Source organism: Alligator sinensis, unplaced genomic scaffold (genome assembly GCF_000455745.1).
Source record: "Alligator sinensis unplaced genomic scaffold, ASM45574v1 scaffold245_1, whole genome shotgun sequence".
Lineage (NCBI taxonomy): Eukaryota > Metazoa > Chordata > Crocodylia > Alligatoridae > Alligator > Alligator sinensis.
This window is the reverse complement of record NW_005842884.1, coordinates 159,421-172,398: the sequence shown is the minus strand read 5'-3', so window position 1 is coordinate 172,398 and position 12,978 is coordinate 159,421. Positions and strand designations below refer to the sequence as shown.

At 46.2% G+C, this 12,978-nt stretch overlaps 1 protein-coding gene across 1 annotated transcript in view; it reads right to left on the bottom strand.

Moving 5' to 3' along the window:
• Nucleotides 1-8,930: 8,930 nt before the first annotated feature.
• The window catches only part of POC1B (POC1 centriolar protein B), a 145,537-nt gene continuing 141,489 nt past the window's right edge, over nt 8,931-12,978 (bottom strand). Inside the window, exon 10 of the mRNA XM_025192053.1 lies at nt 8,931-10,260. Coding sequence (XP_025047838.1) covers nt 10,198-10,260 — 63 coding nt within the window. The 3' untranslated portion in view covers nt 8,931-10,197. The remainder of the gene's footprint in view (nt 10,261-12,978) is intronic.

Here is a 12,978-nt window from a genome sequence, read left to right as displayed (position 1 = left end):
AAGTCTTTCTTCCTATTCTGGCAATTTCTGTCCCTTTGAGAAAAGAGAGGGAAAAGTTGGGTTAATTTATTTTAGGCACATCTATAAGAGCTAGATCTAAAAAGAGACTTAGGCACCTACCAGTTATGGCACCTGAAGCTAACATGTAGCCAGCACTGAGATCCTCAAAGTTTCTGCTTATCTCCTTCAAACCTTGGAAGGGCCAAAAGACCATGAATGCCTAACCTTCTTCTGGCAGACAAGGTTCTTTGGGTAAATCCGATATCTTTTTTTAGACCAACTCAAATAGTTGGAAAAAATTTTCTTAGCAAGATTTCAGGTTTAAAAACCCTTCGTCAGGCTGAGGAAGCATCTGCAGGTGGTAGGTGCTCTTCCTGGATGGAATGAATAGTAAAGAGGCCAGAGGCTGGTATGCATGCAAGAAAGCCAGTCAGTGAAGATGTAAATTGAGGAGTCAGTGGGTGAGAGACAGGCAGGGAGGAAGGGAATGAATGTAGCAGGTAAATAGTGGAGAGGTATCTGGGGAGTCAGATGTTAGGATTGTTATAATGTGTCATAAATCCAATGTCTATATTTAGTCCATGATTTTTTGTATCCAGGAGGTTGATGAAGTGAAGTTCATAGGCTCATCTGTGAAAAGTGTTTTGTAAATTATCTTTGAGGATTAGAACTAAGAGATTGGAGAGAGAGGGTTTTTCTTGTAAGGAATGTGCCTCCACCTGTAATTGGGTATTTTTGTCTTTAATAGATTTCCACTGTTTACCTCTCCACTATTTACACAGATTTCATAGACATTAGGACTGGAAGGGACCTCAGAATATCATCGGGTCCAGCTCCCTACCCCAGGGGCAGGAAGTCAGCTAGGGTCAAAGGATCGCAGCAAGTTAAGCATCCAAACATTTCTTAAGAGTCCAGAGTTGGTACTTGCACCACCTCTGGAGGGACTCTATTCCAGGCCTTGTGGGGCTCGGACCGTAAAGAAGTTTTTCCTTATGTCCATCCTAAAATGGTGTTGAAGGAGCTGGTAACCATTGGACCTTGTCATCCCTTGGGGTGCTTTGGTGAACAGGTGTTTCCCCAGATGCTGATGTACACCCCTTACATACTGATAGGCTGCTACCAGGTCACCCCTGAGCCTGCACTTCTCCAGACTGAAGAGTCCCATGGCTTTCAGCCTCTCAATATAAGGCCTATTCTTTTGCCTTCTGATCATGCATGTGGCTCACCTCGACTCTCTCAAGCTTCTCCACATCCTTCTTGAATTGTGGAGCCCAGAACTGGATACAGTATTCCAGCTGCGGCCTCACCAAGGCCGAGTACAGTGGGAGGATGACATCCTGAGATTTCCTTGAGAAGCATCTATGGATGCAAGCCAGAGTTTTATTTACTTTACCAGCTGAGACATCGCATTGGTGGCTCATGTTCAACTTGCGGTCAGTTATGACCCCCAAGTCTCTTTCGGCCATGGTGCTAGCGAGTGTAGCACCGTCGAGCCTCTAAGCGTGCTGCGGGTCCTCTCCCCCACTCCCCAAGGTGGAGTACCTTGCATTTTTCCGTATTGAAGGTCATCAATTTTGCATCCACCCACTTTCTAAGCCTATCCAGGTCAGCCTAGATCACCAGCCTATCCTCGGGTGTGGATGCTCTTCTCCAAAGTTTAGTGTCATTGGCAAACTTGGCCAGTCCACATCATTAATAAAGATGTTGAAGAGAACAGGTCCAAGGACAGGACCTTGGGGGACACCACTGGTCACAGAGTGCCATGTTGGTTCACTTCCATCGACTACCACTCTCTGGGTCTGGCTTCAGAGCCAATTACCAAACCATCGGACTGTGATGTAGCCGAGGCCACACTTGGCCAATTTTTCCATTTTACCTGCTACATTCATTCCCCCCCACTGGGCTCTCTCTCACCCACCGACCTCTCAATTTACATCTTCACTGACTGCCTTTCCTATATGTATACCAGCCTCTGGCTACTCTACTATTCATTCCATCCAGGAAGGGCACACACCAGCTGCAGCTGCTTCCTCAGCCTGATGAAGGGTTTTTAAACCCGAAAGCTTGCTAAGAAATGTTTTTTCCAACTATTTGAGCTGGTCTAATAAAAGATACCAGATTTACTCAAAGAACCTTGTCTGCCTATGTCCTTAGACCAAGTCAGCTACAACCTACACCCTGGTAACTTTCTTCTGGTGACTCCAAATCTTAGCATAACCAAGCTGCTCACTGCCCTCAGGCTAAATGCCTGGTGAGATGCTTAAGCTAAGGGATGGCTCACCTGTCTGAGGCCTGGTTTGATAAGACAGTTTCTGAGCATGGAAATACTATGACCACTGAAGCGGTTTTCCTAGTCACTGGGGATAAACGCTTTTCTGGCATGCGGTAGTACCCGCAGAGGTAATGTATAGTTAACCTTCCACTTGCTGCTCGAGTGGGAAGATCTTGACTTTATGTCCACCTTCTGGAAATGGGAGACTCCTCCCTAGTTTGCTCCTATGGCCTTACGGCTGAGGGCAAGCAAAACTCAGGGGCATCTGAACCCTGAGCTTTTGAGCATGGGCCTGTATGTAGGATGCCTGCCAAATGATTTGGAAACACGTGAAGCCTCAGGTAGGGGTGGAGGATGTTGGCCAGTAGCAGGGACATTTATGGTTCTTCACACTCATGGATGTGGAATTGATTTGGCTTGGAACACAAACATTTTTCATTAAAAAAAGACACTCTCTGAGCACGTTTATGAAATCTCTCCTCAAACAAGAGATGACCAGGGACAGTATTTTTGGGGATTGCATACGTATGATCCATTCCACCCAATAGCTGCAGCACTCAGTTTGAAGGTAGGATACCAATTTACAAATCCTTATTTTACCTGATCTGGAGCATGAACCTGAACCCAGCTATTTCACAATCCAGAAGTGCCCTTAACCAAGCCTTCTGAAATGAGTCTTGATTAATGGGTGCATCTATATGTGCAATTAATGCTATTTGGCTTTACTGCGCAGTAAATTTATTATCTGCATATGCAGGTTGCAAATTTACTGCACAGTAGACTAAGTTACCGTGCAGTGAGTGCCTGCACATGTAGACAGTGATGCTTTATTGTACAGTAGATTAGTCTACTGTGCAGTGAGGCGTCTTGTGTAGTCACAGCCACTATCTCCTATTGAAACTGCTCCACGGCATTTAAAAAAATTATTCACTGGGCCAGAGAGAGTAAGATGCAATGACTGACTAAGCCTAGTGGTTAGGGCACTTGTAGATGTGGGAGACGAAAGTTCAAATTCCTCCTCTAAGGAAATGATTTATGGCTAGGACTCAAGTGAAGACTGCCATATACCTGCTTTGGAGGCATTTGACCTAAGTCCTACTCCTCTTCTTAGTATTTTCTAAGAGGAAAATGTTAGTTTTAGTGACTCTATACTCTGATTGATGGCTTCTGTGAATCCCATTCTTAAGTGCATAACTCTCCCCATGAACTTAATTCAGGCATCTAATTCAGAACTGAGGATGCCAATAGATGACAGAGAACCTGAAAGTGTGGTTATAACAACTAAGGCTCCAATCCACAGGGGAATTTAAGTCACTCTCTATAAGATTTCTATTAAACATCTAAATACCACTGTGCATTTAGACTTAAGTTCTTTTCTGGATCTAGCTCTAAATTCATGCATTAAGGACTTTTTTTTGTTTTTTTAAGTGAACTGATGTGAAGAACTTGGCATACCTGAGAACATTTTGTTGTATAAAGGCCAGACCCAATGGGAATCTTTCTGCTTACTTCAGTGGGATCTGGGTAAGGGCCCCTCCTCCAAACTGTTGCAGTTTCATTCCCCCACACCCATACCTTTGCTGTTAAAGGAAAATAAATTAAAGACAACAGAAAGTTAGAGTTTCCATTATACTAAATCTTATAGCTTTGGGACAGTGAAACAGAAATGAAAACAAATAATTTTCTGTTTATTTATACTACTACTTTAATGTGCATAAATATTTTAGTGGTATCTTATGAAGTACTGGCCAGGGAACTGTTAACTTTTCTTACAAAATAATCCAATAGGAAAGGTAAAAATGTGTCATGTTCTGTCAGCTTGCATAATAAACACTAGTATATTCCATCAACCTACAACTTAAAGAAGGTTATGGCATCCATTCATCAGTTAGTGACAGTGGACATTGCACTATTCTACTGAATGATGGTACATTATCTTACGTGGCTGTAAAGACTGATGTTAGACCCACAGGTCCTGCCACAGTGGTCACAAGTGTACTTAGCGCTAGGGGTTACTGTACTGACAGGCTGTTTCCTTCTGTCACATTTCTGTTGTAATTTGAGTGACCATTTCTCGTCGTGATGTTGGACTCCATGATTGAGAAGGAAGCGTCACTTTGTCTGGTCTGCTAAGGCCTCCCAAAGGTCTGGGTCAATTCCAAAAGCCTTCAGATCCTGCTTGTAGATATCTTTGAAGCACAGTTTTGGGTACCTTACTCTTCTCTCCCCACCTGCAATTTGCCCATACAGGATGTCCTTCATGATATGCCCACCTTCCGTCCTACAAAAAGCCAGTGTAGGTGTTGATGTTTAAGTAGTGCAGTGATAATTGGCATGTTGGCTTTGAGGATGACCTCTGTTTTGGTGATTCTGTCTTGCTACTTGATGCCAAAGATCTGCTGTAAACAGCATACGTAGAAACTGTTCAGCTTCTTTTCTTGACACACATATGTTGACCATGTTTCACTGCTATACATAAGGACACTGAAGGTGCAGTCTTTGTATACAATCAGCTTAGTTTTGATTATGAGTTTTGCATTGTACCAGACTTGTTTGGAGAGCTTACTGAAAGTGGTAGCTTCCTTTCCAATGTGCACATTTAGCTCTTCATCCAGTGATAGGTTGTTGCTCATGGTGGATCCAAGGTAGCAGAATTTGTTCATTGCCTTGAGAGGTGTGTTATCAACGCTGACAGATGGTGACTGGCAAACACCCTGTCCTAGTCTTTTTGATGCTAATGGCCAAGGCAAATATCCTGCAAGCATGGGAGAGGTGATTCATGAGTATCTGTAGTTGGCCTTCTTCATTGGTGGTGAGTGCAGCCTCATCAGCAAAAAGGAGCTCCCTAATAAGGATGTGTCTCACTTTTGCCTTGGCCTCTAGACGTGGTAGATTGTAGTTTGCCATCTGATCTTGTGTGAAGTATATGCCTTCCTCCAAGCCATCATAAGTGTAGTGCAGCAGCATAGAATAGAAGATCCCAAAGAGTGTGGGTGCCAGAACACAACCATGCTTCACTCCACTCTTCATCTCAAACCTGTCAGAGATTGATCCATCAAACTGAATTGTAGCCTGCATGTTTTCATGGAAGAAGCGCATCATGCTGAGTAATGCTGGGGGACATCCAATCTTTACCAGGACCTTGAACAAAGCTGCTCTGCTGACAGTGTCAAAAACTTTCATCAGGTCAATAAATGCTATGTACTTAATTTCATAGTTTCATAGTTTCAGGGTCGGATGGTACCTAATAGATCTTCTAGCCCGACCCCCCGCCAGGGCAGGAGAACAACCCAAAAAAAAAACAAAACAAAAAAAACCCCACTCACCCTAAAAACAAAACGGGGACTAAAATGAGTCCAGCCAGGTAAGTATCCAGCCTCTTCTTAAAGATCCCCAGGGTAGGGGCCAGCACCACCTCCCTTGGAAGTTGGTTCCAGCTCCTAGCCGCCCTAACTGTGAAGTAGTTTCCACCTCCCTTGGAAGTTGGTTCCAGCTCCTAGCCGCCCTAACTGTGAAGTAGTTTTTCCGGATGTCCAATCTGTACCTCCTCTCCATCAACTTGTGCCCATTACTCCTTGTTATGCCAGCGGGGGCTAGGGGAAACAGCGTCTCCCCCAAACCCTTCTGGTTCCCCCTAGTGAGTTTATAGACGGTCACCAGGTCCCCCCTCAGCCTTCTCTTGTGGAGGCTGAATAGGTTCAGGTCCCGCAGTCTCTCACTGTAGGGTCTGCCCTGTTGTCCCCGGATCATGCGGGTGGCCCTCCTCTGGACCCTCTCCATGTTGTCCACATCCCTCCTGAAATGGGGCGCACAGAACTGGACACAATACTCCAGCTGCGGCCTGACCAGCGTCGCATAGAGGGGGAGGATCACCTCCCTGGCTCTACTCGAGATGCACCTGTGGATGCACGACAAGGTCCGGTTAGCCCTGCCAACCATGACCTCGCATTGTCGGCCCATGTTCATCTTGGAGTCAATAATGACACCAAGATCCCTTTCCGCCTCCGTGCTCTCAAGTAGGGAGTTCCCCATCGTATAAGTGTGCTGCTGGTTCCTACTACCCAAGTGCAGCACCCTGCACTTGTCCGTATTGAAACACATCCTGTTCCTGTTTGCCCACCCCTGTAACCTATCCAGATCCTTCTGCAATCTCTCTCTCCCTGCTAGCGTGCTCACCTCCCCCCAAATTTTGGTGTCATCAGCGAATTTAAACAGGTTGCTTTCCACCCCAACATCAAGATCGCTGATGAAGAAATTGAACAGCGCAGGCCCCAGGACCGAGCCCTGGGGGACTCCACTACCCACCTCCCCCCAAGTCGAGTATGATCCATCCACCACCACCCTCTGAGTGCGACCCTTCAGCCAATCTGCAATCCATCTGACTGTGTAGGCATCTATGCCACAGTCGCCTAGTTTATTAATTAGGATGGGGTGAGAGACGGTGTCAAAGGCCTTGCTGAAGTCCAGAAAGACTACATCCACCGCGACACCTGCGTCCATGGCCTTTGTGACCTGATCATAAAAGGCAATCAGGTTGGTCTGACATGATCTCCCCCTAATAAATCCATGCTGATTGCCCCTGAGCATCATCTCGGATGCCGGCCCATCACAAATGTGCTCCTTGATGATCTTCTCAAAGAGCTTCCCCAGGATTGAGGTAAGACTGACGGGCCTATAATTGCCCGGGTCCTCCCTTTTCCCTTTTTTGAAGATGGGGACCACATTAGCTACCTTCCAATCGTCTGGCACCTGGCCCAAGCACCACGATCGCTCGTAGAGCCGTGCCAGGGGCCCTGCAATAACCCCAGCCAGCTCCCTCAGCACCCTGGGGTGGAGAGCATCCGGACCCGCTGACTTGAACGCGTCCAGCCCCTCCAGAAGCTCTCTAACCCGGTCCTCCCCAACCTGAGGTCTGAAGGCGATCCCCTCGCGTCCGGCTTCTATCACAGCAGGGAAGTCCCGGTCCCTGCACAAGAAAACGGAGGTGAAGAATTGGTTAAAGAGGTCCGCTTTATCCTCTGACGCAACCACCAGATTGCCCCGCATATCCTGCAGGGGCCCCACATTACCCGGCGCCTTCTTCATCCTCCCAATATATTTGAAAAAGGACTTTTTGTTATCCTTAATCCTGGACGCTAATCCGAGCTCTATCTCCGCCTTGGCCTTCCTAACAGCCCGCCTGCAGGCCCGAGCAGAGGAGGTATACTCCTCTTTGGAGATTACACCCCCCTTCCACCGGGCGTACGCCACCCTTTTGGCAAGCAGGCATTCCCGGACACCCTTGGTGAGCCAGGGGGGCTTTTGGACACTCCTGCCCGCCTTGCTTCTTGTCGGGATGGACACCCCTTGGGCCCCGAGTATCGTTTCCTTAAGGAACGACCACTCCTCTTGGACGCTGAGTTCCTCTGCCCTCAAGGACCCCAGTTCCTCTCCCACTAATCTCCTCATCTCACTGAAGTTGGCCCTCCTGAAGTCTAGGGCCACCACCTTGCTGCGGGCCCTTGACACTCTACGCTGGATGGTGAATTCCAGCACGCGATGATCACTATTGCCCAGGTGGTCAAGAACCTGGAGGCCTCTTACCAGGTCGTCGCCTGCGGCCAGGACCAGGTCCAGCAGAGCATCTCCTCTGGTGGGACTGTGCACCTCCTGAATCAAGTGGAGGTCCTGCAACTCGGCCAAGAACCTCCTGGAGCGGTCCGTCCCGGCTGACTGCTCCTCCCAGCAGATGTCCGGGTAATTAAAATCGCCCATGACAACTACATCCCTTGCTTTTAGTGTCTCCGCAAGCTGGCCTGAAAATTCCCTGTCCAGCTCCTCCTCCTGATTGGGGGGTCTGTAATAGACCCCCACCGTCAAATCCCTCTCGCCTTGCCCCCCCTGGATCTTGACCCAGAGCACTTCAGCTCGCCCTTCCCCTGACCCCATACTGCTGGCAGAGGATGTGTAGTGCTCCTTGACATAAAGTCCCACCCCCCCCCCTGATACCCACAGGCATGCCAGAATAAGGAACATGGCTTTAAGTGAAGAGGTAATGTACAGGAAGAAAAAGTAACTATAGTATACTACATACAAGTAACTTTTTATATGTGGTTACATGTAGTTACCTGAAAGTCTGACCAAACTTATAGAAGTGATGCCACCAAATTTAATATTCACTTGTGCAAATACCTACAATGCAAATATCCAAATGACAAAACCAGCATGCACATGCTGATTAGGTTCTCAGAGCATATACTTGAGTTTATACCATTCTAGGCCCTTGGTGCTACTCAGGGAGAGCTTTAATGATACCTGTAGCAGTGCTAAGCACACACGGTAACAGAGAAGAGGCATAAACTTAGCTTGCTAGGCATCTTTTCACTAATCACTAGTTTAGGTTGATTACAAGTCTGCGCGAGATACACAGTGAGTCAACAGCCACTATAGCTCCATTCTTATACTAGTTTTGGGTTACAGAAGGACTTTACCAAGTGTCAAAACCAGCAGCATAGGGACCTAGCCAGGTGCCCGGAAGTCCCTCATAATACGTTCAGGGTTGCCGCTTGCCACGTCGTTCGTACCCACATGGACGACAACCATGGGGTACAGGTCTGCAGGCCGGATGCAGGCCGGGATCCTCTCCGTGATGTCCCTGACCCGAGCCCCAGGCATGACGCAGACCTGCCGTGACATGGGGTCGGGCCTGCAGATCGGACCCCATGGTTGTCGTCCCCAATTTGTTTTCTTCATTTTTCTTGCAGTTGGCATAAGGATATTATCACGTCCACTGTTCATGTCCCTGTTCTGAATCCAAACCATGATTCTGGGTAGACATGGTCAGCAAGTTGTTGCAAGTATTTCAAGATGACTCTGGAAAAAGCCGTGCCTGTGATGCTGAGGAGAGAGATACCCCTATAGTTGTTGCAATCACCCTTGTTCTTGTAGAGAGTGATAGTGATGATGTTAGCGTCACGCATGTCCTAGGGTACTTGACCTTCCTTCCAGCAGCATGCTAGTCGTTGAAGATGTGATAGCAGGCTAGCCTTGCCGTACTTCAGAACTTCAACTGGGATGCCATCCTCCCTTGGTGGTTTTCTGCTTGCTAGAGAGTCTATAGCTTTGCTACATTCTTTGGCTGTAGGTTCTTTTTCTAGCTGTGCCAATACACTTAGAGTTGGAAGTTGATCCAGTGCCTCTTCTGAAATATCTGTTTCTTGGGATTAAAGCTCTTAAGTAATGTTCAACTCAGCATGACATCTTCTTGTTCTTATCAGTGATTCTTACTTTGCCATCTCCAGACTTAAGAGGGACTTTAGGGACAGTTGGGCAAGGACTTTCTTCAGGCCATCATACACAAGTCGCAGGTTGACTGTGTCTGAGGCAAACTGTATATCTTGACATAGTTCAGTCTAGTACTGGTTAGCATAGCATCTGGCTGTTTTTGTACCATTTGCTTGGCATGCTTCAGCTTAGCTTTGGAACTTTCTGTTGGATTCTGGTTGTATTTCAAGTTGGCTGTGTTCTTGGCTTCAACAAGTGGTAGCATCTCTTCTAAGTGTGCCTCAAATCAGTCTTTATTTGACAATTTCTTTTCCCCAAATATTTCTGTAGCTGCTTCCTGGATGACTGCTCTTAGTTCACTCCAAGTTCCTTCAGCATTTGCACTTGTTGCTTTTGTAGATATAGCTAGCTCAAAGGGTCCTTTGAAAGTTGAATAATTTGTTTTGGATTTTTGTGCTGTATATGTAATGAAGGAGGGCCTTGTATTTTAAGCCATTCAACCATAAAGATAACTACCTTAACAAGTCACAAACTTGTTTGTAACATTGAATAAAAAGACAGCTCATATCAGTCATGGAATGGCTTGGGAAGTAACATTTTCCAGTTTGATTTTAAAAAGCGCATTAAGAATGTTCCATATTGTACTTGGAGAGCATCTTTTGTTACTTGGATAAAGTCAGCAAGTGTGGCACCTGTTCTAGGGCACGAGTCATAACAAATGCAACCTACAAACATTGCAAAGAAAAATACTTGTATGCACTTTTTCAAACAACAGCTGTCTTTTGACAATTCATTAACCTATTTCTCACAAAGCAAAGGCTTCTATTGCATTATGCATCTGAAGCATACAGAAGTCCCTTAGGGAACACTGACAAATACACAGTGTTCCTGGGTCCAATGCATATATAGATATTAATTAATTAGTTGGAGCACGGAGTTCTATATTTCTAAATTCCAACAAGCTTGCAAGGTAATCAGGATGCATATGAACTACTGCCTTGAAACCAGATTCTGATCTATTATACCACTGTAAATTCAGTAAGGAATTCAAAGACAGGTATGTGTGATAGGATCAGATTGATAGCAAGGAAGGTAATGTAAGATATCTGCAACAGGATCTTTAGGAAGAAAGTTTTATCTGTTTCTATGGACATTAAGTTCTATACATATATAAATAAATGCAGGCATTTGCCCAAATGTCCATTAACAAATTTTTCCTGACTTCATACTACTTCTTATCCCTGGGGAAACAAATGTCCATGCTTGTGTGGACATGGCCCATGCTAGCAAAGAGGTGGAGGTTGTTCTCTCTATAATTTTTCAGCTTTTAAGCTTGCACTACAAGTTTCAATTCAGAAGACTGCTAATAGGAAATAATGCAGCATTGTCTTAGGTGGTCTGCAAAGAACAGAAGCAATTAGCAAGAGGTGGGGAGAGCTCAGGTATGTTCATCTCAGTGAATGTAAACCTGAAGCCCAAGGTTGATAATAGATTCTTCGACAACACTCAGGTTCTCTGGAGTCTCAGAGAAGGTAACTTCTTGGGCTCAGAACACGTCTAACGCCATTTAGCATTTCACAAATAAGGTTCGTCAAGAGACAACATAAATTAACAGCATGAACACTTATCTCAGTCTGAGCTTACTTACGTATCTGGAAACAGAACAAACCAGATCCAGCAACTCAATTTTAAATGGCTGGCCCCTGAAGCAGAATCTAAAACCCTGAATAAGGTGGTGAGTCTTACAACAGGGCTATCCAGCTTCTAATCACACAAGGGCTGCATGCTAGAGAGGCCACCCCTCCCATGCTAAGCCTCCCTCCTTGTTGCGAATACAGTCCAGCTCTCCCCAGCTGCGTAAGCAGCACCTACCTGATGACCGCACATGCTGCAAGGGCAGCCCACCCTGCAGCATGGGCAACCTGGTTCCCTCCTGCCATGCCACTCCCAGGAGCAGGGGCAGGACCCAGAAGGAAGAGCTTTGAGACCCTGGCCCTCTGCCATAAGAGGAATGGGCAGAGTGGCAGCCAGGCTGGAGGTGACAGGCCAAAAGTTAACCACACCAGTTGGGCAGCCCAGCCTTATGCTATATATGGAAAGAATAAGGCAACTCAGAATGGGATCCACAAAAACCAGAACACAGGGTAAGCTGCCCATAATAGCTAGTAGAGAAATAATGATAGAAGCATACCTTAAATTCTGCTTCTTTCTGAGGTTAAGGTGCCTTACTCATTACTATTGGGAAGGGCTTCCTTCACATGACAGTTACAGTTCAGAACCATGTCCTAAAGTTATTTTTTCTTTTGAGAGAGAGGAATGGCACTAGCCCCATCACTAATACAGTGACTCTGCGATTAGAGCACTAGCCCAGGATACATGACACCTGGATTCAAGTTCGTTCTCTGCCTAAAAAGATTCAAACCCAGATTTCCTGTGTGCCAGGTAATGCCCTAAGCACCAAGTACCAGTCCTTTTGAAACAGCTGTCTCTGCATAGGAATCGCTACCTGGCAGAAAGAGGGAACATTCTGTAGCTCAGTGATTAAGACGCTCACTTGTGATGAGAGAGCACCTTGTTCTTGGTTTCAGCACCTGCTTCAAGAACTATTTCAGTTTTATCCAATTATTGCTTTAAAAAAAAAAAGCAAAACAAAACAAACAAAAAACACCTACAGAGCACTTGCATCAGGGATTGGACTAAAGGATTTGCCCTCTCCCATGGGAGTGCTCTAACCTGTATGCTGAATTAACAGCAGTCTAACTACAGTAGCACAGAGATCTGTGTAGCCTAATCTATCTTGCTGGGAAAGCTAACTTGCATGAAGCTAGTGTGGCTAGAAGGCTAGTCAGCTCACATATCTGCATATTAAACTGCAGCATGTAGTGTAGATGTACCTTTAGTGATCCCATACAGATCGCTACAAACATTTTGGAACGTCACAGAAGTAGAACTTGTCACAACCCAAAGTTGTGGATTTTTTGATTGTGTGCGCTTCGGCACCGCTAAATTATGTTCCCGCCGAATTGCAGCTCTTTTGCATGACGGAGTGTTCCGTTGTTATAGAGAACCCGCGTGCAGAAAAGTGTTTCCCGCCGTTTTCTAGCCTTCTTTGCATTGTGCATTTCTCTTGCATTACAGTGATGCACGCTGCAAAGGAGTTCCCGCCATTTGTATTAAGATTTGAGCCACATTATTGGCCGGTCTTAATTTAGGCACACGTGGCGGCTAGCTATTGGCTTGCTAGCCGTACAAAAGGCTTGGGTGGTTTCTGCCCAGTTGGAGACAGAGACGGAGAGACGGATCTCTAAGCGCTGTGGGTCCTTTCGAACCCAGCGCGTCTTTCTTAAGAAGGCGATAGAGGCTCCAATTGCCGAACCCCCGGAGCCTAGCAAACTCCGGGGCACCACTCACCGACGGCCTCTAGCCTCTCCCCGTCACCGATC